This window comes from Heterocephalus glaber, unplaced genomic scaffold (assembly GCF_053883595.1).
Source record: "Heterocephalus glaber isolate CG9 unplaced genomic scaffold, H.glaber_assembly_v1.0 deba00001428, whole genome shotgun sequence".
Lineage (NCBI taxonomy): Eukaryota > Metazoa > Chordata > Mammalia > Rodentia > Bathyergidae > Heterocephalus > Heterocephalus glaber.
The window spans coordinates 24582164-24606343 of record NW_028258293.1 but is presented as its reverse complement, the minus strand read 5'-3'; the positions used below and the strand labels follow the sequence as shown (position 1 = coordinate 24606343).

General features: G+C 39.5%; 1 protein-coding gene across 1 annotated transcript; it reads right to left on the bottom strand.

Annotated features, from left to right (window-relative positions):
* Positions 1-5875: 5875 nt before the first annotated feature.
* On the bottom strand, positions 5876-17130 carry LOC101716219 (tripartite motif-containing protein 5). The gene is made up of 8 exons (XM_087211828.1): positions 16950-17130; positions 13424-13897; positions 12755-12850; positions 11912-12142; positions 9264-9286; positions 8049-8149; positions 7512-7538; positions 5876-7260 (listed from the first exon to the last, which is right to left on the bottom strand). The coding sequence occupies exons 2-8, from the start codon at positions 13829-13831 to the stop codon at positions 6725-6727; spliced, it is 1422 nt and encodes a 473-aa protein (XP_087067954.1). The 5' UTR covers positions 13832-13897; positions 16950-17130; the 3' UTR covers positions 5876-6724.
* Between the last annotated feature and the right edge of the window lie 7050 nt (positions 17131-24180).

Sequence of the window (24180 nt, the reverse complement as noted above, 5' to 3'; positions counted from 1 at the left end):
GACTATTTTGGAGGGGACTAGGTTTCAAAGTTTAATGGACAGATGAAGAGTAAGCATATCTGCCTTTGTTCCCCACCTGAAGGAGAAAGCATTGTATCTTCTCCATTCATACAAGGCATTCACGCTGGAAGTATGGAGTACATGTCTTTAATTTGTTGAGAAGTTTCTGTTCTACTTCTAGTCTCCTGATAGCTTTTACCATGAACAGCTGTAGAATTAATCCAATACTTTTTCTTCAACTAGTGACAGGGCCATATGGCTTTTTCCTTTCCTCTGTTAAAATGATGACTTCTGGGGGTGGATCTTCCAATGCTAAACCAACACTGCCATCCCTATAACAAAACCACTTTATACATCCTGCCAGATCTGACTTCCAATAGTTTGTTTTGTTAAACAAATTTCTATGTTCATACTTTTTTTCTATTATCTTTATCCAATTTTAGGATTAGCACAATGTTGAGTTCCTAAAGTGGTCTTTCTTTTTTCTGCTTTAATTGTTTGATATAATTTATCAGTTAAAATGTTTATGAACCTGCTGTTGTCATATAGGTAGGTTTTCAAGCTAGGAATATACTCTCTTTAATAGGTGCTATTCAAATTTTATATTTCCTCCAGAGTTAGTTTCATTAATTTGTCTTCTAACTTACTTCTTAGAAGTTGTCAAATTTATTTCAAAAAAGATTTTTGTAATATGCTTTCTATATCCTTTTAAATTCTGTAAAATCTGTGGTAATGTCTCCTAGATCTTAATATTGTAATTTTAAAAACGTATAACTGATATTGTGTAACAGGCAGAAAAGGTCTAAAAGAGCAGGGGCATTGGGAGGGGTAGGGGAAGGAAAAAAAGGGAAAGGAAAAAATATGAGAAGAGGAAAAAAATGGAAACAAGGTCTTTGCAAATAGGGAAGGGTGAAGGGGGTGCAGGGAGGGCAAGGGAAGGGGGAAAAATATAAGAACCAAGAGACTCATGTAATGGTACAAGATTCCAATGATGAATGTAACTGTATTTTATACCTAAAATGTACCAATAAAGTTAATGGGGGGGGGAAGAGGGAGTGTAGCTGGCCTTTATATTCTTCTCTGCACATTTTCCTTTCTGGAGACAGAAGCTCTGTTAAAAAATGGATATTTCTCTATATGTGATTGTTGTATGTTGTATGTTTCTTACATAATTTTATTTCCTTGTAAGTATTCACTTCATTCTGAACTGGGAGATAGGAATTTCAGTAAATGAGAAGACACAAATGCCCGTAGGTTGACATGTCAAGAAACTAAGATAGTCCAGACTATCCCGATGATGAGCACCTCAGTCACCTTTGCAGTGGGTGACAGGAAGGTGAGGTGTGAGAGAAACTTAGAAGAGTGCTAAGGTAGGGTGTGCATACAAGCACGCACAGGCACACGGACTGACAATATCCACCTTGGAATTCTTCTCCATCCAGATCACCCAAAGATTAAGAATTTGGGACAACTTAATGGCCAGGCACTGATCGAGACAGATGCTACTTGCCGAAACATGCCACTTTTAGTTTTTTCTCCAACTTACAAGTGAGCTGAGGAAGAGATGGAGATCAAAATGTAAAAATGCATGAGGATCCCACCAAGCACTGTATTCACCGTGGCACAATTCGGCTTCTGTTTCACTGTCGGAGGAGAACAGGCTTTTCCCCCATGCATGTGACACACCACAACCTTCCATCTCAGTGAAAGAATACAGGCAATCAGGATGCACAGAATACTCACACACTATTGTCGAGACATACTCCCGATGTGCTGTGACTGCCTGGATCATTGATCATAACAAACACTGCATTTAGCCTGGCATGGTGTCACAAGCCTGTACTCCTAATATTCAGGGAGGCTGAGTCAGGAAGATAAGTTCCAGCTCAGCCTGGGCAACATAATGAGAGCATTCCATAGAACACAAACTGGAAAACAGCTGGGAATGTAGCAATATGCACCTCAGAGAGAAGGCTGTAGGTTCAATCCCTACTACTAAAAAAATAAAATTAATTAATAAGTACATTTGTTTTAAAACACAGAAAAGGGCTTCCGATGAAAGGACATTTTGCAGAAATCTGATAGCTATGAAGTTAGTAACACTTACATACAAAGCAGAAAAATACAATTTATTACTAATGATAAATCTGTACTTTTTTGTACTTTTTGTTTTGTGGTAACAGGGATCAAACTCAGGACCTTGCACTTGGGAGGCAGGCACGGCACCATTGAGCTAAATCCCTGGTCCAGTAATTTTTAAATATATTCTATTTTTTAAACAAAACTGGTGGGTAAAGTTTCTCTAAGTGAACTGATACAGATGCTTTATAATTTTTTTTATTAAATTCTTTTATTGGTACATTGTAGGTAGACAACACAATTACATTTCTCATTGGGAATTGTACCTTTACATGATGCATCTTGGTTCTTATTTTTCCCCCATTCCTAGCCCTCCCTTCACGCCCTCCACCCTTCACCCTTCCCTATTTACAAAGACTTTATTTCCATTTTTTCCATTTCTCAGCATTTTTCCTTTCCCGTCTTTCCTTTCTCCTGCCCCTCCCACTACCCCTACCCCTTTGGACCTTTTATTCCTATTTTACATTATCGATTATTCATTCTAATCATTGGTACATTTCAGGTATACGATATAATGACATTCATCATTGGAAATTTGCACCTTTACATAGTCTCTCTTGGTTCTTATTTTTCACCCTTGCCCAGCCCTCCCTTCAACCCCTCCAGTCCTCCCTATTTACAAAGATTTTGTTCCTATTTTTCCATTTTCTCATATTAATCCCATTTCCTTCTATCCTTTCCCTTAGCCCTCCCACTTCCTTCCCCTTTGCCCCTTTTCTTCCTATTTCACATTACCTATTATACATTTAGTCCTTATTTACACTTTCAGTTTCTCACACCAGAGAAACTATTCGGAATTTATTCATGTGTGTCCTATTTATTTCACTTAAGAGTATTGCCTCAATGTGCATCCACTTAGCTATAAATGTCTCTAATTTCTTATTTTTTATGGCTGAGTAGTACTCCATTTTATTAAAAAAACACATTTTCTTTATCCAGTCTCCAGTTGATGGGCATTTGGGCTGTTTCCAAGTTTTAGCTATTACAAATTGTGCTGCTATGACCATGGGTGCACATATATCACTGTGGTATGATTCTTTTAATTCTTTGGGGAAGATCCCCAGCAGTGGAATAGCGGGGTCAAATGGGACTTCCAGTCCTAGTTCTTTGAGGTATCTCCATACTGATTTCCACAGTGGTTACACCAGTCTACACTCCCACCAGCAGTGGAGCAGGGTTCCTCTTTCCCCAGAGCCCCACCAGCATTTGTTATTGGTTGATGTCATGATAGCAGCCATTCCTTCTGGAGTGAAGTGGAATCTTAGCATTGTTTTCACTTGCGTCTCTCAAATGACCTGTGATGTTGAACATTTTTTCATGTATTTATTTGTTATTTCTACTTCTTTGTGTGAGAAATGTCTGTTCATTTCAGATGCCCATTTTTGGATTGGGTCTTTAAATTTGGGAGGTCTGATCTTTTTAAGTTCTTTATAGATTAGAGATAATAGACTTTTGTCTGAGGAAGAGCAGGTGAAGATTATTTCCCACATTGTGGGTTGTCTCTTCACACTGCTGGTGGTTTCTCTTGCTGTGCAGAAGGTTTTTAATAAGAAGAGATCCCACTTGTTGATTGTTTCTTCTAGTTCATGGGCAACTGAGGTTTTGTTCATAAAATCTTTTCCTACACTGATGTCTTCAAGGGTTCTACCTACCCTCTGTTCCAACTGGTTCAGAGTTTCTATTTTAATATTTAGATCTTTAATCCATTTTGATTTTAGTTTAGTGCATGGTGAGAGATATAGGTCTAGTTTTAATCTTTGGCAAGTTGAAGCCCAATTTTTCCAGCACCATTTATTAAAGAGGCTATCTTTCCTCCAGTGAGGGTGTTTGACTCCTTTATCGAAGATGAGATGGCTGAGTGTGTCTAGTGTTGTTTCTGCATCTTCTACTCCGTTCTACTGGTCCTCAGGTCTGTTTCTTTGCTAGTACCATACTGTTTTTATCACACTAGCTTTGTAGTATAATTGCAGGTTGTGGATTGTCATACTCCTGCCATGTCTCTGTTACCTCGAATTGCTTTTGCTATTCTGGGTCTCTTCTTGCTCCAAATGAATGTTTGGAGTGTTTTCTCAATGTCCATGAAGTATGCTGCTGGGATCTCAATTGGAATTGCATTAAATCTATATAGCAGTTTTGGAAGTATGGCCATTTTCACTAAATTAATCCTTCCTACCCAGGAGCAGGGGATGTCTGTCCATTTTCTGATATCATCTTCAATCTCTCTTTTCAGAGTGCTATAGTTTTCAGAAAAGAGGTCTTTGATTTCTTTCATTAGGTTGATTCCTAGGTATTTCAGTTTTTTGGATGCTATTGTGAAAGAAATTATTTGCCCTATTTTTCTCTCAGTGAGTCTGTCATTCGTGTAGAGGAAAGCTATTGATTTTTGTGTGTTGACCTTGGAACCAGCTACTTGACTGAATTTGGCTATTAAGTCTAGAAGACTTTTGGTGGAGTTCTTGGGGTCTTCTATATACAGTATCATGTCATCTGCAAATAATGACAATTTGACTTCTTCATTACCTATCTTTATTTCTTTTATTTCTTTCTCTTGTCTAATTGCTGTGGCTAATGTTTCCAGAACTATATCAAACAAGAGTGGTGATAGTGGACATCCTTGTCTTGTTGCTGATTTTAGTGTGAAGCATTTCAGTTTTTGACCATTTAGTATGATATTGGCTGTTGGTTTTTTCATAGATGGCTTCTATCAGTTTGAGGTAGAGACCATCTATTCCAATTTTTTGTAGGGTTTTTATCATAAATGCATGTTGGATTTTGTCAAATGCTTTTTCTGCATCTATGGAGATAATCATATGGTTTTTGTCCTTGGCTCTATTGATATAGTGTATTACATTGATTGATTTGCACATATTGAACCATCCCTGCATCCCTGGGATAAATCCCACTTGATCAGGGTGTATGATCTTCTTGATGATCTTCTGCATTCTCTTTGCCAGTATTTTATTAAGGATTTTTGCATCTATGTTCATTAGTGAGATTGGCCCATAGTTCTCCTTTCGGTTGGGTCTTTCTCTGCTTTGGAGATCAAGGTGATGCTTGCTTCCAGGAATGAATTTGGGAGTACTGCTTCCCTTTCAATTTCATTGAAGAGTTTAAACAGTAGTGGCAGCAGTTCTTCTCTAAATGTCTTGTAGAATTCAGCAGTGAAGCCATCAGAGCCCGGGCTTTTCTTGGTTGATAAGTTTTTAATTACATTTTCGATTTCATTGGTTGATATTGGGTTGTTCAGAATTTTTAGGTCTTCTTCGTTCAACTTTGGTAATTCATGATACATATGCTTTAAAATCATTTATTTTAGTCAAATGAGAATGAGTCAAAAATTTAGACTCCAAGCTGGACCATGTGCCAGAGACAACATGAGGAATTAAAATGTCTGTTGTTTGGTTTTTATGATGATGCTATGAGATAAACTGCATTGTTACTATCATTTTAATTATTTTTAACAAATCGTAATCTGAATCTCAAACAATATATTGAATGGGGATCAATATTTGCTAATACCAGAATTACACACACATAACACCCTAAAATTGTGAGGAAAAATGTATACAGCAACACTGGAGAGGTCTTGAGAATGTTACGATAATATCTGGGGCCTAAAACTGAGGTTTCTCTAAGATCAACTGTAGTTCCCCTTTGCATGACCTGCTTCATGGGACATTGATACCTCAAACATTTCTCAATCATTACTAGAACAAATGTTTATGAGACTCTTCAGTGGATGTTTGAAACTCAATTTATTCTCTCATAGTGATCAAAGTTATCAGTTCATACAAAAACTTGCAAGAAAATACACAAAGCTTTTAAGAATATTATTAAAAGCTACACTGCTAGTATACAGAGAGATGGGATTTGAACTTAGATCTCTATTCTTAGTATACAACATTGATATTTTTCATTTTGTTAATTTAAATGTTTATTTTTATTAGTACATGTTTGCAATATATAATGTTAAATTCATCAGGGGGAGTTGGTACATGTACATAACACATTTTAATTTCTCCACCTCTCTCCTCCCCCTACCTTCAACTCTTAGTCCCTTCCCATCTGCAGAAGATCTCTCTTCTTGCTTTCTATGACGATACTCTCTTCCTCACCCCTGGATGTATAAGAAGCATAGTGGTTAAAGTGACACACTGCACTGCTAAGGGCTCATTCTTTAGTGAGAAACTCTTATGCACAATACACAGAAATCTTCACAATATTCAGTCTTCAATATACAGAAAGTTGGTTGAAAACTTCCCTTCATCTTCTATTGGTGCCACAGAATGAGGCTAGGAAGATCTGGGACAGCATTTAACCTCAATAGTGGTCTTTCTTAATGAGGAATCAGTCATTCCCTTGGGATATGGGAAACACTGGATTTAGATTCTCTCCTGAGCAAATGAGATATCAGGGAGAACATGGCAACAGAGAAGTTGTACATCCTACTGTGTGTGAAGGACCCAAAGGGAAGGCTAGGAGACAGCAGGCAAAGTGGTTAAAATGCAGTAGGCCACCTCAGAGGCAGGAGATGCACACTTCAGCCAGAGGCAGGACACAGGAGAGAGAGAGGGTAGAAGAAAGTTCAAGCTTTTGGCCCACATAATGGCATAGGTACTACACAGATCCTAGGACTGAAGAATGGAAAAACATTACCAGAAAAGGAACACCTAGAGAATTTATGGATGAGAAATCCATGGTTTGTCACATTGTAGAATGAGACAGTACGAGCCTCATAGTCTAGGAAAATTCCAACACGTTTAGGAGGAACAGTCAGGGAAAGGGCCAAGGTCAAGGGATCAGAGTTGTAAGACTCCTCAAAAGCATTATACTTAACATCATTCTGTTGCCCTATGACCCAGTAACCATGTTTAGGTTGATAATTTTCATCATTGAATTTAAATGAGGTGTTGAGGTATTTTCCATCACTGACTCCCAGGATCCAGTCACGTTCCATAGCTACATCCACTTCCCAGTAATGCTTCCCTGATGTGATAGCTGGGTAGCCCAGGGAGCCTCTTTGAGAATTCGATGTCTGCAATGGATCACTTAATCTCAGTTTTTGCCTATTTGCAGAAATGGCAATATCTGGATTGATGCTTGGAGTCAGTGTCAGATGAGCTGTAGAAAAATTGCAAGGTTGGGTGAGGGACATAATACGTGTGATATTATGTGAGGATTCTCGGTAAGACCTTGAGAAAGGGGTGGGAGGAACTTCACACAGAAGTCATAAGTAGGTGTAGTACATTTGCAGAAACATACGATGCATGTGTGTGTTGGAAGGAGAAATATTGGTCTGATGAAAATACGAGAAATAAGTTCTGAAATACAGGGAGGAGAGGGTGGCTTATGATATTAGGATTTCTCCTTACCCCAGTAGCGTCGTACCTCCATTAGCTCTGAAATGACAAAAATTCATGTTAAATGGAAGCAAACAAGTCAGCACTGACACCCATGTCCTCTCCAGTCTAGGGGAAGCCAAGAGGCCTATGATGAGCCAGTGAACTCGTGAACAAGGGTGAATGGTCATTCCCCAATAATATGAGTTCATCACCCACAGACACCCATTTTCCCTTGTCTCCTCTATCCACAACTAGACACCGCTCCCTCTTCCTCAATCAGTCCTGCCATATCTAGAATCCCCCAAACACACATCTAACCTAGCTTTCCTCAGTACACCCTCCTACCATTTGGGTGGTGTTAGTGATTGAACCCAGGACCTACCGTATGCTAGGTAAGTGCTCTGACACGGAGTACACTTCCATCCTTTTTAAATTTTACTGAGACAGAGTGTCATTAACTCGCTAAATTGCTCAGGCTAGACTTGAACTTGCAATCTTCCTGTCTCAATGAGTAGCTAGGATTATAGGCAACCACATGTATGACAGTGGCCACTGTGCTCTGCTCACCTAAATTCATTTGTAGCATTCTTCTCAGATCAGAAGCTTGGAACGCCATTCTTTGTTTCTTGGGAAAAGGTTTTGGTTTCTTGGGAGTCAATGACTTACTCCTAGAGAGGAAAAAAAGTGAATTCCACATCTCATACCTGTGCCCACTAACATCTATCAGTGCATCTCATTTGTATAGTTGTGGGATCCTGAGAAGGGAGAATGTAAATTCTTGAAGCCCTAAAACGATATATCTGCCTTCTCAATTATTCTGTGTGAACTTGGGGAGGTCTTGACCAGGCAGAAGCATAGTTTCGCTATTCTTAATGACTTTAAAACAAAACCCTCTGCCTACACTTGAAGAAAAATAATAATGCATGGAAAAATTACTGCCATGAATGTGGGTTCCTGAGAAAGTGATCAGTAAGTAAATTCGCAAAATCTGGCTCTTGGGTGTCTGGAGCATATCAAGTGTAGGAATCCTACCTGGAGAACCACAAAATTCCAAAGCTTGTACCAATTGAAAGGTCCTCTAACGTCTGAGGTATCATGTTTTATTCTTTCTCTGGGAAATTATAAACATTCAGCAAAGGAACACCAAACTGGTACTGATTAGAATTTTAGAATTCCATGTGTTTTGAAAAGCTTGAGGCTGCAGGAAGGTATGCAATTGTAGAGAGAAGGATGATGCCCTTCCAAATTCATTGAAAGGATGTGATTAAGTCGGATCAACTGTTTGCACTTCAGCCAAAATTCTGTTTAACATACTCATGTCTGTCTATGGACATGATCTCTTCCATTTCCAGGAGAAAAATAAAAATACTCTATATAGGGATTATCCCAATGGACAATCCTTGGTACTTGGTAAAGAAGATATATTCTATCTATAAAAAATCAAGCACCTATTAATTCCAAAGCCTAGAGCTCAGTGTAGATACGCAGTGAATAAAATGGTGATGCCCAGGGGTTTAATATTGTAACAGCTAATCCTTAATTCCCCTACTGTTCCCAACTGCAGCTCCACAGCCGAAATTGCTACCATACAATTTGGTTCCTTCTGGTCCACTCTCAAAAGTAATAAAACACTCAAACTCTGGTTGGTGACAAGGAATTTATGTAGCACTACATCTAAACTTTCCTGACCTGGGAAATGTTGTTCCAATTGAATACTCCTTCTTTTTACTACAAATCTCCTCTCACCACAAAAAATGTCAGTCCTTGGCATCCCACACATACCTTTCCATGGTGACCTTCACATCCTAGTGAGAAAGAAGAAAACATGAGTTAAAATTAATGGGCTTTCCTCACTTACAAAGTTTTATCCCATTCTTAGAAGTCCCTAATATGCTGAGAGTGGGGATTTTCCCAGTCTGAAAGACAAAAAGTAAACATAAGACTCAAGCCAACCATCCCATGGTCACCCTTGAGATGATTTACAAGTTGTTTTTAGTTTTTTTGGCACCAGGGATCGAACTCGGGACCTTGTGCTTGCGAGGCAGGCAGTGGAACCACTGAGCTAAATCCCTGTCCGGAGACGATTTGAATACTACATGGTTCTTCCACTTATTTTACAGATACCTGCAATGACACACTATTATTTTGTAGGAATTAACAGGATTTGCAAAAACAAAGGTAATCTATCATTCCAGAAAAAGTTTACTGTACATAGCTTTTGCTGAGGAGACAAGTAAACAACTGTTTTAACAAGTATCGCTTCTCACTTTCCATGCTAAATAAAATGGGCCTATCCAATCACTTAAATTAAATGTGCATGGATGGGAAGTTGTTTCCACTTCTATTTTTACTCTGATTTGTCAGTTAAATGCAGTTTAATGTGTCCAATAATGAAGAAGCCACAAGGACAAAAAACCAGGATGTCTACTATTTAATACCAAGCATGAGGCTTTCTCTCTCACACTCCATTGTTATATAAATTATAATATTCACCCAGAATTCCAGTCTCTATTAGTCCACAGCCTTCATGGTTTTGAGTCATCTACTCATTTTATCACTGTACACAGAGTTTTGTTTGGACCTGGTGTCCTGTACCCCAAACTTATTTCCTCCTTATAAAAGTTTTGGCAAAAGTAAGCCAATAGCTGGGTCCACATAGACATACAGAGTTTTGTTCTTCATAATAGTAGACTCATATTGAGTATAACATAAACCAAACAAAGTTATGTTTAGAGGTAAAAAGGCCTTGTCATAGTAAGTTATAACTAGAGCAATTGCTAAGTTTTACAGCTCAAACTCATCTTCAGCACCTGCTCTACATTGTTCTCGAAATTCAAGTTTCCATCTAGCTGGAAAGAATTCTTAGTACATAAAGCAAATGTGACTCTCCTGATACAAACTTTGCAGAAATGAGAACTTCTCTCGTAAGACAACAAAAAGTTTGAGCCAGTATGGCATCTGCCTGCATTAAAGCAGATAACCATCTTAAATGCAACTCTGTTGCTGCCAGAAACGAGGGAACTGGATATAGTTTTTAGGCTAGGATTAAGTGACATATGAATCTGGCCATACTAAAGATGCACACATATGAACAGAAGAGGTGCGTACAATTCGTAAGGTAAGCTATCGCCAGCTTTAAAGTGGCTTGAACTTTGAATGTACTCCCCTACTCAAATGCAGATCCTGCTGGGCAGAAGACTTACTGGGTATAAGATAATATGGTATACATACACCATGTAAAGCACATCAGCTTATAAAAAAGAAAGAAAAAAACCCAGAAATCTTGTACTTTGCAGCAACATGGATTAATCTAGAATATTGTATGTTAAATGAAATAATCCAGGCCCAGAAAAATAGTAGTGGATATGAACACTTAAATACGTGGAATGAATAAAAGTTGATCTTATAGAAGCAGGAAGTACACTGGGAGGAGTGAAGGCCTGTGAGGGAGAGATAGGAAGATATTTGTCAAAAGATTCAAAAGTTAAATCAGAAAGAAGGAATATCTTCAAGAAATTCATTGCACAATGTGGTGGCCATACTTAATAACAATGTATTATGTTCTTACAAATTGCCAGAGGAATAGACTTTGCTGTCACCGCAAAAAAGTTGTGTGCAAAATAATGAAGGAGTTAATTAGCTCCATTTAGACATTCCACAATGTATGCATATTTCCAATGAACATGCTATATGTGGTAATTAAAAACAATTTATATTGACAAAGTTAACATAACACAGAAATAAAAAAGATTATAAACAAGTCTTATACTACGCCTGCAAATTCAACAACTTAGATAAAATGAACATTTGTACAAAGACATGTCCTACCAACATCTAACTCAAGAAGTATAGATTATCTAAATGAACTTGAGACAAGTAAAAGAATTTAAAAATTTATAATTCTATGGGAACGCAAAAAACAAAAATGAAAACAAAAACACCACTGAGATGGCTTCACTGCTGAATTTTAATGAATATATAAAGGAAGAAATACTAGTCTGTGATGATTTTTTGGGGGGGACTAAAATGGAAAATGTCTCAATTTATTGTAGAAAGGAAAGTAGAACATCTTTTGCAACTTGAAGTTCCTTTGTTTAGCAGCGATTACCTTGAATTGTGAAAATATGCTTAATAAATGCTCAGCACTAGATCACAGGAAATTGGCAATTTTAAAACATCACTGTATACAATGGATCTTCCCCTCAACATTAAATTTGTGCACTTCACTTCATAATAATTGAAACGGGATTTTCCCTTTTTAAATATACATTCAATTATGCCCATACCCCCTGAAATTCATTCAGAAGGAAGTAATGACTAGCCCAAAGAACTTTATTTCCATCACTAGACAGTAAAGTCACACAGAGGAGGAGGAAATGCTTTTCATTGCACCTGAATCTCAGATGCTGCACCTACTCTTGAAGTCTTACCTGCAACATCTCCATTGCTGACCCCTGCAACCGATGCTCCACATCTGAGATGAGCTCTCTTGCCAGCTGGGTCTGCTGGGTCAGCTCCTTTTCAAATGCAACCAGGCTATTCAGAATCTGTTCCTCCTCTGTCTTCAGTTTTCTCAGGAGCCTCTTCTCCTCAAAGTCCAGGGTGACTCTCAATTGTTTAAACACATTCTGGACATTTTCTATCTCCCACTGTATCTGATTCTTCAGGGGTAAGAAAGAGAGAGGCACTCAGTCACTGGAGTTGGGAAGCCAGAAAAATAACTATTTTCACTGGGGAGTTCTCAGGGCAAGGGAAGTAGAAAGGAGAAATTCTTAGGGAAGAACAGTTCTCCTATGATTTTCCCTCCCTGCCATTAAAATCAGTGACCTGAAGTCAACATCACCCAGGCTCACCCTGACCCAAAATGGGATGCCTGGGTGTGGCTTAGCTTTCAGGACACCCGCACCTCTCTGCTTTACTCCTCATTGCACTTGTGAACTCCCTGCCAAAAGCTGAATACTGAAGGCAGAATCATGAGCCACTGTCAATATCTTTTCCCAGTAGACTCAGTCTGTCTCAAAAACCATCAGAGTCATGTAGGATGGCATTCACTGGCCATCCTCACCAGCATCCCTCAGTGTGAACAGCTCCCTCCAAACAGCTGCACTCATTAGTGACAGCCACTCTCCTGCCCACACTCCCAAAAGGGAAAGCATGAATGGGACTCAACAATGACTTCTTTACTATGTGAGCACCAAACAAAGAGGAAGGGATCTCCTTCCCAAGATCCTGTCAGATTTCTGGCTAACACCCTTGTAAGTGTCCTCTCCTGCCTTCCAGGAAGTTCTTTCTTCTTTGATGTCAGCTTTCAACTTCTCAAACTCTTTCTCATCCTTCATCAGCTTCTGCAGCACTTCATGGAGCTGCTCCTGTAAGAAAAGAATCCCACCAGAGTCAAGCTATGAGTTTCTCAGCACCTGGATAGTGGATAAATGTGGATGAAATCTGGTTGATCTCCCCAGAAACCTGAGTTTACCAACACTGAAAAAAACACCTGAGGAGGTGAATGTCTTCTTTATGCCTCTAAGTAATTCTTTAAGTAATAAATTCACTGTCCCCTTCACCAAGTTTAGACTGATTCTTTCTTTCCCAGAAGACAAACTTGATTGTACATCAAGAAAAGCACTTGGTTCTGAACCCATCTTATTTATTCTTCTGCTGAAATAGGTAATCAGGGCTTCTCCTCGGCCCCAAATCTCCACCCTTCTAGTAAAGTTTACAAAAATATTTGCTTTTGTCTATGAACTCTTACTCTAAGCTTATTCTTTGCAATTAACTAGAGTGTACCAATACCTACTTTAGGCTGCAGAAGATAAGCAAAAATGGACAGAATCACAGACCTTGGTTCTATGGTGGCAAAGTAATTGAACTACAGTGGGAAGTGGAAATTTCCTACCAGGTACTGTTTTCTGCTCCGTCTTCTAACAACCCTGGTCTCTTACCTGGTACTCTCTTGCAACCTCGTCCATGAGAAACGTGTGGTGACCACGGTGTTCCTGAGAACGTTCGCAAAGCCAGCAAATGATCTTCCCATCGTCCTTACAGAACAGCAGGAGTTTCTCACCATGGCATTCACAGTGATTTGCCTTCGGGATCAGGGTCAACCCCCTGAGCATCTCCACTATGTTGGCCACGTGTCTATTTGGCCTCAGGCTTTCAAACTGGAAAGTGACTCGGCACACAGGGCAGCTGCTCACTCCTTGCTCATGTACTGAGGACCCACAGTTTGCAGTGATGCACAGTTTGCAGAAGCTGTGGCCACAGTCAGTGCTCACAGGTTCTTTCAGGAGCTCCAGGCAGATGGGGCAGGTCACCTCCTCCTTCACCTCCACCAGAACTGAGGAGGCCATAGAAGCTCTTTCCCTGCTCCTGTCTCTCCTGACTCCTGTGCTTCCTCCTGTTCTGGATGTTGATGACTGGGAAGATTGAAATAGGACAGAGTAAGAAGAGCAGGAATGGACTGAATGAATATTGCCTAGGCAAAAATCAAGTAGACATCAAGAACAAAATATGAAAAATTAACAAAGAAATGGGAATGAAACAAGAAAAAAATGTTTGCTGACATAATGATAATTACGTTATAAGAACTTCAGGCACTTTATTCTCAGCTCATATCATGCGATAGGATGTATCACACATAGAATGATGGTTATTTTCCCTTCTTTTACTGGACAGAAGGACAAATGGAGCCCTTTTACACTAAAATTCTTGAGTAGTCCTTACTTTTCTTTCCCACACCAAAATCATATCTGAACTGTTTTAAAAGCACCAAACTACTTATTCCATAGGACACTACCTTCACTATCAATATGGTCTCAATCTTATACTTCCTGTACAAGTTGTCTACTCAGACAGAGCTGCTCTAACTACTTCATCTAAACAGTTCCATGACTTCCTACTCTTATGCAGTTATTTCTTTTTAATACCACAAGATGAAGCTAATCCCTTCATTACATGTAAGAATACTAAATGACTTCCAAAGACAATGCAGTGGTACCTTGGTTCATGAACTTGATTCTTTCCACAACTGTGATCACAAACTGAGTCAGACTAGAACCAAATTCAGTGGTTAGGTTCAATGTTGAGCTTATGGGAAAATGGATTTGGTTCTCATCCAATTCACTTTTCAGCCAGAATTGTGGAGAGAATTGAGTTTGTGAACCAAGGTACCACTCTATGTCTTCCTCACTTTCAGCTGGAATTAACTTAACCCATTCAGTCCTCCTCCAGATGTCACTTCTATACCCTACGAAGTTAATCACAAAAGTAGAGGTAACTAGCTAGGCATAAGTAACACTCAGAACAAGGTGGGTGTTGAAGCACGATTCTGATCATTAGCTTGTTTTGGAGAATCATGTTTGTAAATGGTAGTGTGGGCGAAGCGTCTCCACAATCCTGGGCCTGACTCTCCCAAGGATGCAGAAGGTTGTGGAAGAATCAGATAGAGATAAAAGTTTTGAAACAAAGTTTACACTTTCATATAGCAGGCATGCAAGATCATAGCTGCTTTCTCTCAAGGAGACAGGCAGGGGTGCCAGAAAAGGAGCCACTGTTGAAGGTGGGCTCTAAGTGTGGAGTTTATAGTAGTCAGAAGCCTAACCTGTCTCTGGGCTGAGGGCGCTCTTACTTGATGGGTTGATTGGCTCGTTACTCTAGGGAGCATGGGGAATGGTCTTTGGGGACTTTCCACATTCTAGGGTTAGCTTTCTTTTTTTCTTTAACTTCTGCAAAATAAGCTTTGCAGGGTACAGCGTACAGAAGAAGTGCAAACGCAAGCTGTCAGTTTTTCACAGGTGGTTCGGCCTGTTTAACTATTTGTCAAAACTCCTGGTGGCGGGGGTGGGGTGTTGTACTTCGTTTTCCCTACCTACAGGTTTCTATCCCTACAGTAGGATTTTACCTTGGCCTTGAAATTTACCAAGGATGTCGAAAGCCCAAAAGTATGTGTGCCTATGTATGCTAGGGAGGGAGATGACATAAACATACTTTCAGTATCACTCATGTCAGAGACCTGAAAAACATAATCCCAGAGAAATGAACGTCAACTATGAAAGAGAAACCCCCGAATGTTAGATGTGATCATCTGGCAAATTAGCATTAATGATAGCTTATGTTCTCACAGCTACTAAACTCTAAATACAAAGATGATGATGCCAGAGGCCAAACATGGTTCCAATCATTATTGTGGACTTGACATTCAACTTGAAAATCACATGAATTAAATTATCACATGAATTAAAACATCAGATAAGATGTAACAAATAGTACTAGACAAATGTGCTGTAGTTGCAAAATTAAAGTGTTATCAGAGAATTCCAACATGAAAATGTAAAGGTTGAACTGAAGCCTAAAAATATGAAGGAAATATGGAATGAAAAAGAGACAAATGTATTAAGGAGAAGAAGTTACACATATAAATAGGCTGTTGATAGAGATAAAGCATCCTCAATGATTTTGAAAATGTCAACATGGCTGCTGTGCCTAGAGCTGGTAGGTTATGGTGTCACATGAGACTACAAGAAAGAGACAATGTGACACCTCTCAAGTGATGCCACATTTAGAGACTCTTCTTGAAGAATGAGGAGAAATTACCCATGTCAGTTATCACAAAAAGTATCCCAGCTCCGGGGTGCAGAGGACCATAATATTGACTATGCTCAAGGCAGGCTGTAAAGAGTGAACCCCACAAGTGGCTTGTTTTTGAGAAGTGAGTCTGGCGGAAGCCTAAGTGCTGAGGTCAGAGTAACTCACGCCCAAATTTCCTTCCCACAACTAAAATCTTCAGGCTAGAAGGACAATGTTCTAATTACAGTCATATATTTTGTCTATTCTGTTCCTAATTCTAGAATGCTTTGTCTTGTCCTTTATGAGTCTTGTTTACATTAATTTCCATAGAAATCACACATCGCCTTATCTCAATGGATTTGTCAATAAAAGTCAGTGCCTGGGACTGGCCAGTGCCTTTGTGGGTTGCACTGGCTTTGGTCGTCCTGGCACTCTGCTTTCTCTCTTAGTTCTGTCTCTTAGTATATTTTTTTTCTTAGGCCTGCATTGCACACTGGGCAGGTGGGGACTGAAACCTGTACAGGGGTCTCCCACACCGGGCAAACAGAGTTATCTCTAGAGTCATGCTGAAACACATTGGTACACTGAAAAGCACGCCACTATTGGTTTACAAAGATCCCTCTGGCTGACCCTGCTGTTGGGGGAAAGGACTATCTTTCTCCGGAGAACAGTATTCAGGCACAGTCAGCCAAGGAGAAATTCACCAGTAGAGGCCAGGAAGGAGGGGAAGGGCTGGGGTGGGCAGCACTCAGGCAGGAGAAGGCGCTGTCCCTCCCAGAGAGGGAGCCTTCCCTTCTTTAAACCCCACTCCTGCCAGGGTTCAGGATCTAAGACAGCAGCAAGCCCGCAAGCTGGCCCTTTCCCCTCCCCTAGAAAGGATTCAAAACAAGGACGTCAACGCACCCAAGCAAATGCAGCTTTTTCTTCTGATGTCTTCCGAGCGCTGCCCACCACGAATTGTGTAGCACACCTTTGGACACCTGTGGAGACTTCGGATTCGGTGTACAAGAGGCAAGAGGCCGGCTGTGGGGTTCAGGATTTACTCACCAAGGGGGTTCCCAGCAGCAGCCAGGCAGGAAACGAAAGTGAAATTGGGGGGCGGGGGAGGGGTGAATCTAAGGACCAATGGGATGCCCCTAGGCAAGGCCTGAGCCTGTGTGTGTGTGTGTGTGTGTGTGTGTGTGTGTGCATGCGTGCGTGTCTGTCTGTCTTTCTGTCTGTCCCTGGAGTGCTTTCATGGGAGGAAAGGTGGCAGAAGAAAGAAGCTGTCCCACTTTTTCTTCTCTTAACCTACTGTCGGTGCCCTGGGCACTTTTCTAATGGCTATAGCCTTGGAATAGGTTTGATATGTGCTTTACTCGGATATCATCCTCTTTCAATATCCTCTGCTCTCCTAGTGCTTATTTTGTTACCCAGATATGATTTTTTAAATTGCAGTTATTAACATGTCCTAATTGTACACATTAGTGATTTGAAAGCTTTAAATCAGTGTATGTTTTTAGTACATTGTGATTACATTCATTGTGGGGAGTTGGTGCCTGAGTCAAATGTCTTCACTGTTTTATGAATCTCCTTCCCCAGCCCTCCCTTCCCTCCCATCCTCCACAGATCAGTGCTGCACGGAGACACAGGCAGGAGCCATTTATCTGGCTGTGTCGCCCAGCTCTCGCCCTCTCTGTCCTCCTCCTCTCTTGCGCCTCCCTTCCATCCCCTGCCCCTTCATTCCTTTTTTCTCAAGGGGTCAGAAATTGTTCTCATCTCACTTTTTCTGACGTATTTCATATGAACCCTGCGAAGTGTTACAAGTTAGAAGAGGTGCCCCTTCAGGAAATTCTTTCCATGGGCTGCTCTTGCTTTGGATCTCTTAGCTGGGTTTGCTCTTGGGGTGCAGAAAGGACTCAGAGAGAAGGGTGGGCAAGGCGAGGGCCACACTGCACTTCCTGTGAGTGGAGTTTCTCCGTCAGAAGCAATCCTGTGTAGTGGACCATGATGGTGCTAAGGCATTCTGTGAGTCCAAGGATGGTAGTTCTGGCAGAGGGACTGCACGCAGGGCACACCAATCTAGGTCCACAGTGTCTATTCCAATGAGAACGGAAGGCTGGCCCCACTGTGATGCAAGCGTTTCTCTCACTCTGTGTCCATGGGGGTGGATGACCACCACAGAGAATGCTGTTATATTTTGGACATGGGGACAGAGTTAGCTGCTGGCAGAGTGGACTCAGGAATAGCTGTAGCCATCTCAGCTTTGGTGATTGGAAAGCCAGTTACTGAGCTGATGCCTAACCTCCATTCCTAACACCGCTCTCACTTCGTTCATGAGTCCATTCAGTAATGACAGAGGTGGCTGGCTAAAGAGATTTACACTGCTACCCATAGAATTGATTGTCCCTTCCATTTCCTTATTGAAATCACCCTGTGTCGAGATCACAAATATTTTCCTATTTTCCACCCATTCAGAGAGGTCTATCTACATACTGCTTGCCACAACTCTCTGTCACCAATTTTCTAATCACGTCCCTTGTAATTCCTTGACCATCTAGCCAAAATATTGATCACAGCACATGAGTTAGCATATAATCATACGTATGGCCATTTCTTTTTCCAAACAATATTAACAAGATTATTCAGTGCCCACTGAGAGGGTTTCTGATCCTCATAGTAGTTCAGGATATCCCAGGAAGGAGGTTTGGTGCTACAGATGTCCACTTTCATGTGATACTGCATGAAACATCGAACCATCTGTAAGTCTGGCCAACGTTTTCCTCTATCTGCTTATTATAGACAACTTCCCATGAAGCTATAGATTTAGGCTGGGAAGAAGAGAATATGTGTCAGAAAAGCGGATGGTGAGGATTTGGGCCAGTTCTTCATTTTTCTTACAAGGGGTTTCAGTACCTGCTCAGGCTTAATTAAGTATACACATGTTTACCATTTCCACTTTTGGAGCGAGTGTTCCTGTACATGCTCAACTTTATGATTTGAGGAGTCAGATAATGTCTAGTTCATGATAGTCATCTTGTGTGACACCATAACTTGGTGACTCACAATTAAGTGTTTAGTCTCTACTAAGACCCAGTACAAAGCAGAAAGATATTTTTAAAGAAGAGTTTGTTATCCAGAGATGATGGCCCCTCCAGGGTCTTTTTACTACAAACGACATTCTCATGTGCCACTGACATGTGAAGTACCATTGCATTGTCTGTCACCTGGCTCTAGCGGCAAGCAGCTTCAACTGCAGAATCTTCTCTTATCCTGGGCTCCCTAAATCTAGTAGCTTTTGAGGTTCTCTGCAAACGGACTGGGATGGCACATTCTAATGAGGAACATATTGCCTCCAAACTTCAAAATAATGTTTTGCTAAGATGTTGCATCAACCTTTTTGGTTGTGGAAAAGGTCAGATGCATCAATATTTTTTTCACCTTACAAATGATATTTCTCAATGGTTCCCTCTGAAGAATTTTCACTGAAAGATCTCCTGAATTTTTGTGGGAATTTTTCTTCCTCTAAGATGCCAGTGTCTTCCCAAAAAGGCTAAAGGAGTTACTACTTCTTGCTCACAGTTCAAATCATTATAATGTCATCAATTCATGCACCAGTGTGATATCTTGTGGAAAAAAAAGTTAATAAGATCTTTGCAATCTAAATTGTCCTTGAAATAGAACAGGAAAGATTTATATATGACCTGTCAGCTGAAAGCAAACTGTTTCTGATGATCTTTATGACTAGATTTGTAGGAGGAAAAAGCATTTCTGAAACTAACCATTATCTATCATGTACTAGAGAATGTGTTAATTTGCTGCAGGAATGAAACCACTTCTGAAATAGCAGCTGCAATTGTATTTGCCACCTGATTAAACTTACAATAATCCACTAGAATTTTCTAAAATCTATCTCTCTTCTGCACATTACAAACTGTTTGTTTGGAAGAGGATGTGGTATCCTCTCCTACATCCTTTAAATCCCTAGTTATGACATTAATCTCTATAATCCCTGGAAGAATTGGTGTTACTGCTTTTGTTTACTTTTTCCTAGGTAAAAGCACATCTAGTAGCCTGAATGTCACCTTTTTAATATTATGAGCCTCCACTCCACAAATGAGAGCACCAATGTGGAGATTTTGCCATGACTATTCCAGTTATGCATTCTAGGACTGGGGCAATAATCACAAGATGACTTTAGGGACCCTCTAGAAACACAGTGAGGCAGAAGTGAACTAATTGTCCATTCAATCACTGGACATCAATAAGTCTCTAATCAGTTTGGATCCTTGTGTAATTACATTTTGATGTCCTGAAACTAGTAGGAGTTCAGAATCATTGTCAAAAATTCCCCCAAATACTTATTTACTTTTTCTCAGAGCACACTGACTTTGGTAAAAAGCCACAGATTTCTTTGGGGAAGGACAAGAGAAAGACTAACAATACAAATTGTTGTCAGTGTAGTGAATTTCCCTCTCAAGAGGATCCATTTAATTTAAGCTTTGGAGATCTGTAAACTTGATGGAACCTAGAAATTGATTGAGAGTTTGTGCTGCTCTATTATGATTAAAGGTAAACTTCTGTTCATATCAATTAGAACTCTTCTGCTTGTGCAAAAGCAATAAGAATTCATCAGTGTTTCTGGCTATTTCACTTGCATAACTGTGATCAATAGTATAACATGATAGAAGTGCACAAGTCAAATTCTTGGATTGCTTCTTGACTCATCTGTTCATTATGATCATCATGCCCCCATTGTCGTTGTTGTTGGTGTACCACATTTTAACTCTTGAACCCATGATTCAATTATTTCTAGTGCATCAGGTGTCTCAATTTAGCTTCAGTAGTACCGTTGTAGTTTCCAGTCCACAAAGACCAGCACAGAGCCCTTCAAGGATTCTAAGGCTTTTATCACAACCCTGATTAAAGAGAAGTTCCCTGGAAACTTCCATGGTGAGTGAGCGTGGCGTTAATGGAAATACACTCTAGCACTCTGACCTCCTTCAGATTTGTTTTGAGACATACATACTTGCTATGTAGTTCAAGCTGCCCTTAAACTCTTGAACTCACTATGTAGCCCAAGATGACCTTGAACTCACAGTAATCCTCCTTTCTCAGCCTCCTAAGTGCTAGGATTACAGGTGTATGCCGCCATGCCTGGATTTCCCTAAGATTTTGAATCCCTTCCTCTGTAGTATATCAAGGCAAGGCTAGCATTTCATATTCATTTACTATGGGAAATTTTTAGTCTGAGTTTTAAGCCAATGAACAAAACTTTTCTCATTCCCTAAGATGCAACATAAATCCAGACATTATGCTTAATGGATCTATATCAATTAATTAAGCCTAATTCACATTTATGTTCCTCTAAGTATTATTTTTTACCTTTAACATCTATTCCCGCACAATTCCCCAAGATTTCCATCTATATAAACTGGAAAAATCAAGTGGTTATTTTGGAATGTAGCAGAGCTCTGCATGGGTCAGATTTTGTGTCATATCTTTAAGGGCCTTTTAGAACTGATGTCTAGTTATGGGTCTAGAAGCAAAAGGGGATGCTGGAGGGGGAATTTGAGAATAATCAGACATTTTACAAAGAAATTTCAAGGCTAGGTGGAATGATGCATGCCTGGAATCCTAGCACTCTGAAAGACTGAATCAGGAGGATTCCAAGTACAAGCTCAGCCCGGACAACTTAGGGACTTAATATGACACTGCCTCAGTGTGACAGTCCTGTATTTAATCAGTGGTAACACTAAATAAGTAAATAAATAAACAATAAAAACAAAAATAAATTTCATCAGGGTAGTCTGCTGCTGTTTCAGCAGGCAAAGCAAGGTTCATCTTCTCAGACAGGGTGGAGCATATCCTTTTACTAGAAGAGAAGGAATCACAACTTGGAAAATTCATGTTCTCAGCTTGCACTGGAAATTTTCATAGGTCACCATTTTGATCTTTAAGATCACATTTCTCTCCAGTGAATATCTTCTTTTTTTATAGTACACATCCTGCAAGATTGAAAATTTAATTTGTGCTGTAATTCGGCCATTTACAGAATGAGATTCTGGGTTTCGCTTTCAGCCATCTCAGTTACAGTAAATAAAGATCTCTTTGAATGCAGGCATAGAAAGTATCTGGATGTTTGTGTAGTACTTGAGCTGACAATCTGTGCTCCCCCCCTACACACACTTTGACCAGCAAAATTAGGAACAAGCATTCGTATCATTATATTCTTTGGTTTGACAAAAAATTTCAGTGTCACATACCTAGTCAATCAGAATCAGGTCCTTTGTGTTTGATTACAAGAATCTAGCAAATTAATCGATCTATCTATCAATCTATCTATCTTCTATCTATCTATCTATCTATCTATCTATCTATTGCTTCACTCCATGCCATTAGTGCTCTCTTTAAAAATTAATTATTGAGATACAGATGATATACAAGAGCCTATATATACTTACTGTATGCCTTTTAATAGATGTGGAGATAAGCAGTATTTCTAGTGTGGCTCAGTGGTAGAACACTTGTATTCCATGAGCAAGGCCCTGGTTTCAATCCCCAGCATGTCAAATAAAAAGTGGAGATAAATCTACACTCATGAGTCCATCATCACAGTCAATGACACAAATGTATCCATCGACTCCATAAGTTTCTTCCTGTGCATTTTCTCTCTATCTCTCTCTCCCTCTCTCTGCCTTCTTCCGCTTATAACAACACTTAGGAGAACAGCCTCCAACCCAGATTGATGTACCCTGCAAAACTATCTTTCAAAATTGATGGAGAAATAAGATACTTTCATGATAAAGAGAACCTTAGGATCTTCATGAATACTAAACCAACTCTCCAAAAAATTTTAGACAATATCCTAGGAAAAGACAATGAGGATCACAACCCCAGAAAGCCCAGCAGAATGAATCCATTGGGCATGACAAATTAAATGCAAAGGGGGAGATTCCAACAAAAAGAAACAGTCATGACAAGGCTTTTAAAACTTTTAACGTCATCTCCCTAATGAGTGTATAATTCAATCTTGTTATTGTACTGATTAGTATTTTTCTGATTCTAGAATTGCACACATTTCCTTGTGCTGTAGTGGCTATTTGTCATCTTCTTGTGTCTACTTTTTCATTGGGTTGTCTATTAATGAGCTGTAAGAGTGCTTTATGTATTCTGGTCACAGGTTATATGCATTGGAAATATGGTCTGTTTAAGGACTACTTTTAATTTTCTTAATGATGTCATTTAAAGTTCTAAATTTTGATGGATTCTCATTTATCAATTTTTTTCTTTTATACATCATGTTTTTTGTATCCTAGGAAGCTCTTGCCTACCCTAAATTCATAAACATTTTCCCTTATAATTTCTTCTTAAAGTTTTATAGTTTTAGTCTTTCATATTTAGGTTCATAGATCCTTTCAAGTTATTTTTATGTATGGAAATAAAGGGTTGAGGTTAATTTTTTATATACAGATACCAGGTGTTCTAATGCCATTTGCTGAAAACACTATCTTTTCCTTTGCTCTTGAATTGAGTTTATATTCTATAAAATGTTAATGTTGAATAATCTTTCAAAACTCAGTGGACCATATACATGTGGTTCTATTTCTAGATTCTCTGTTTTATTCCAATGATCTATATGTCTTTCCTTATACCAACACTGCCTTGATTACTGTAGCTTTAGAGGAAGTCTTAAAATTAGGTACTAAATGTCTTCCAACACTGTTCCTGTTTTCTTTTTCTTTTTCTTTTTCTAGGTCCTTCGTACTCCTACATAACTTTTAAATTTCAATATCCAATTCTTCATTTATAGCAAGTATACACAGACCTGAATTTTTATATATTCCTTGTGTTTTCTAATCCTGCTAAATTCAAATACAAGTTCTAGGGGCTCCTAGAGATTTCTTAGTATTTTTCTCTGTGGATGATCATTTCATCTACATATAAAGATTTTGCTTCTACCTTGCCAATCCTATGCTAATTGTGTCATTTTATTGCCAGAGTATTTTGGTTTGGGCCTATGTTTCAAAGTTTAATAGACGGATGAAGAGTAGGCATATCTGCTCTTGTTCCCCACCTTAAGGAGAAAGCATTGTGTCTTCTCCATTCATACAAGGCATTTTTGCTGGAAGTATGGAGTACATGTCTTTAATCT

Excerpts from the sequence above, each read along its gene's own strand:
- LOC101716219 (XM_087211828.1), bottom strand. The coding sequence starts at position 13,831 with ATGGCCTCCTCAGTTCTGGTGGAGGTGAAGGAGGAGGTGACCTGCCCC. Across the intron at positions 9,287-11,911 it reads CAGCAATGGAGATGTTGCAG|GATGTGAAGGTCACCATGGA; the intron begins GTAAGACTTCAA and ends CTTTCTCACTAG. Across the intron at positions 8,150-9,263 it reads GTGAAGGTCACCATGGAAAG|GAGTAAGTCATTGACTCCCA; the intron begins GTATGTGTGGGA and ends TTTCCTCTCTAG.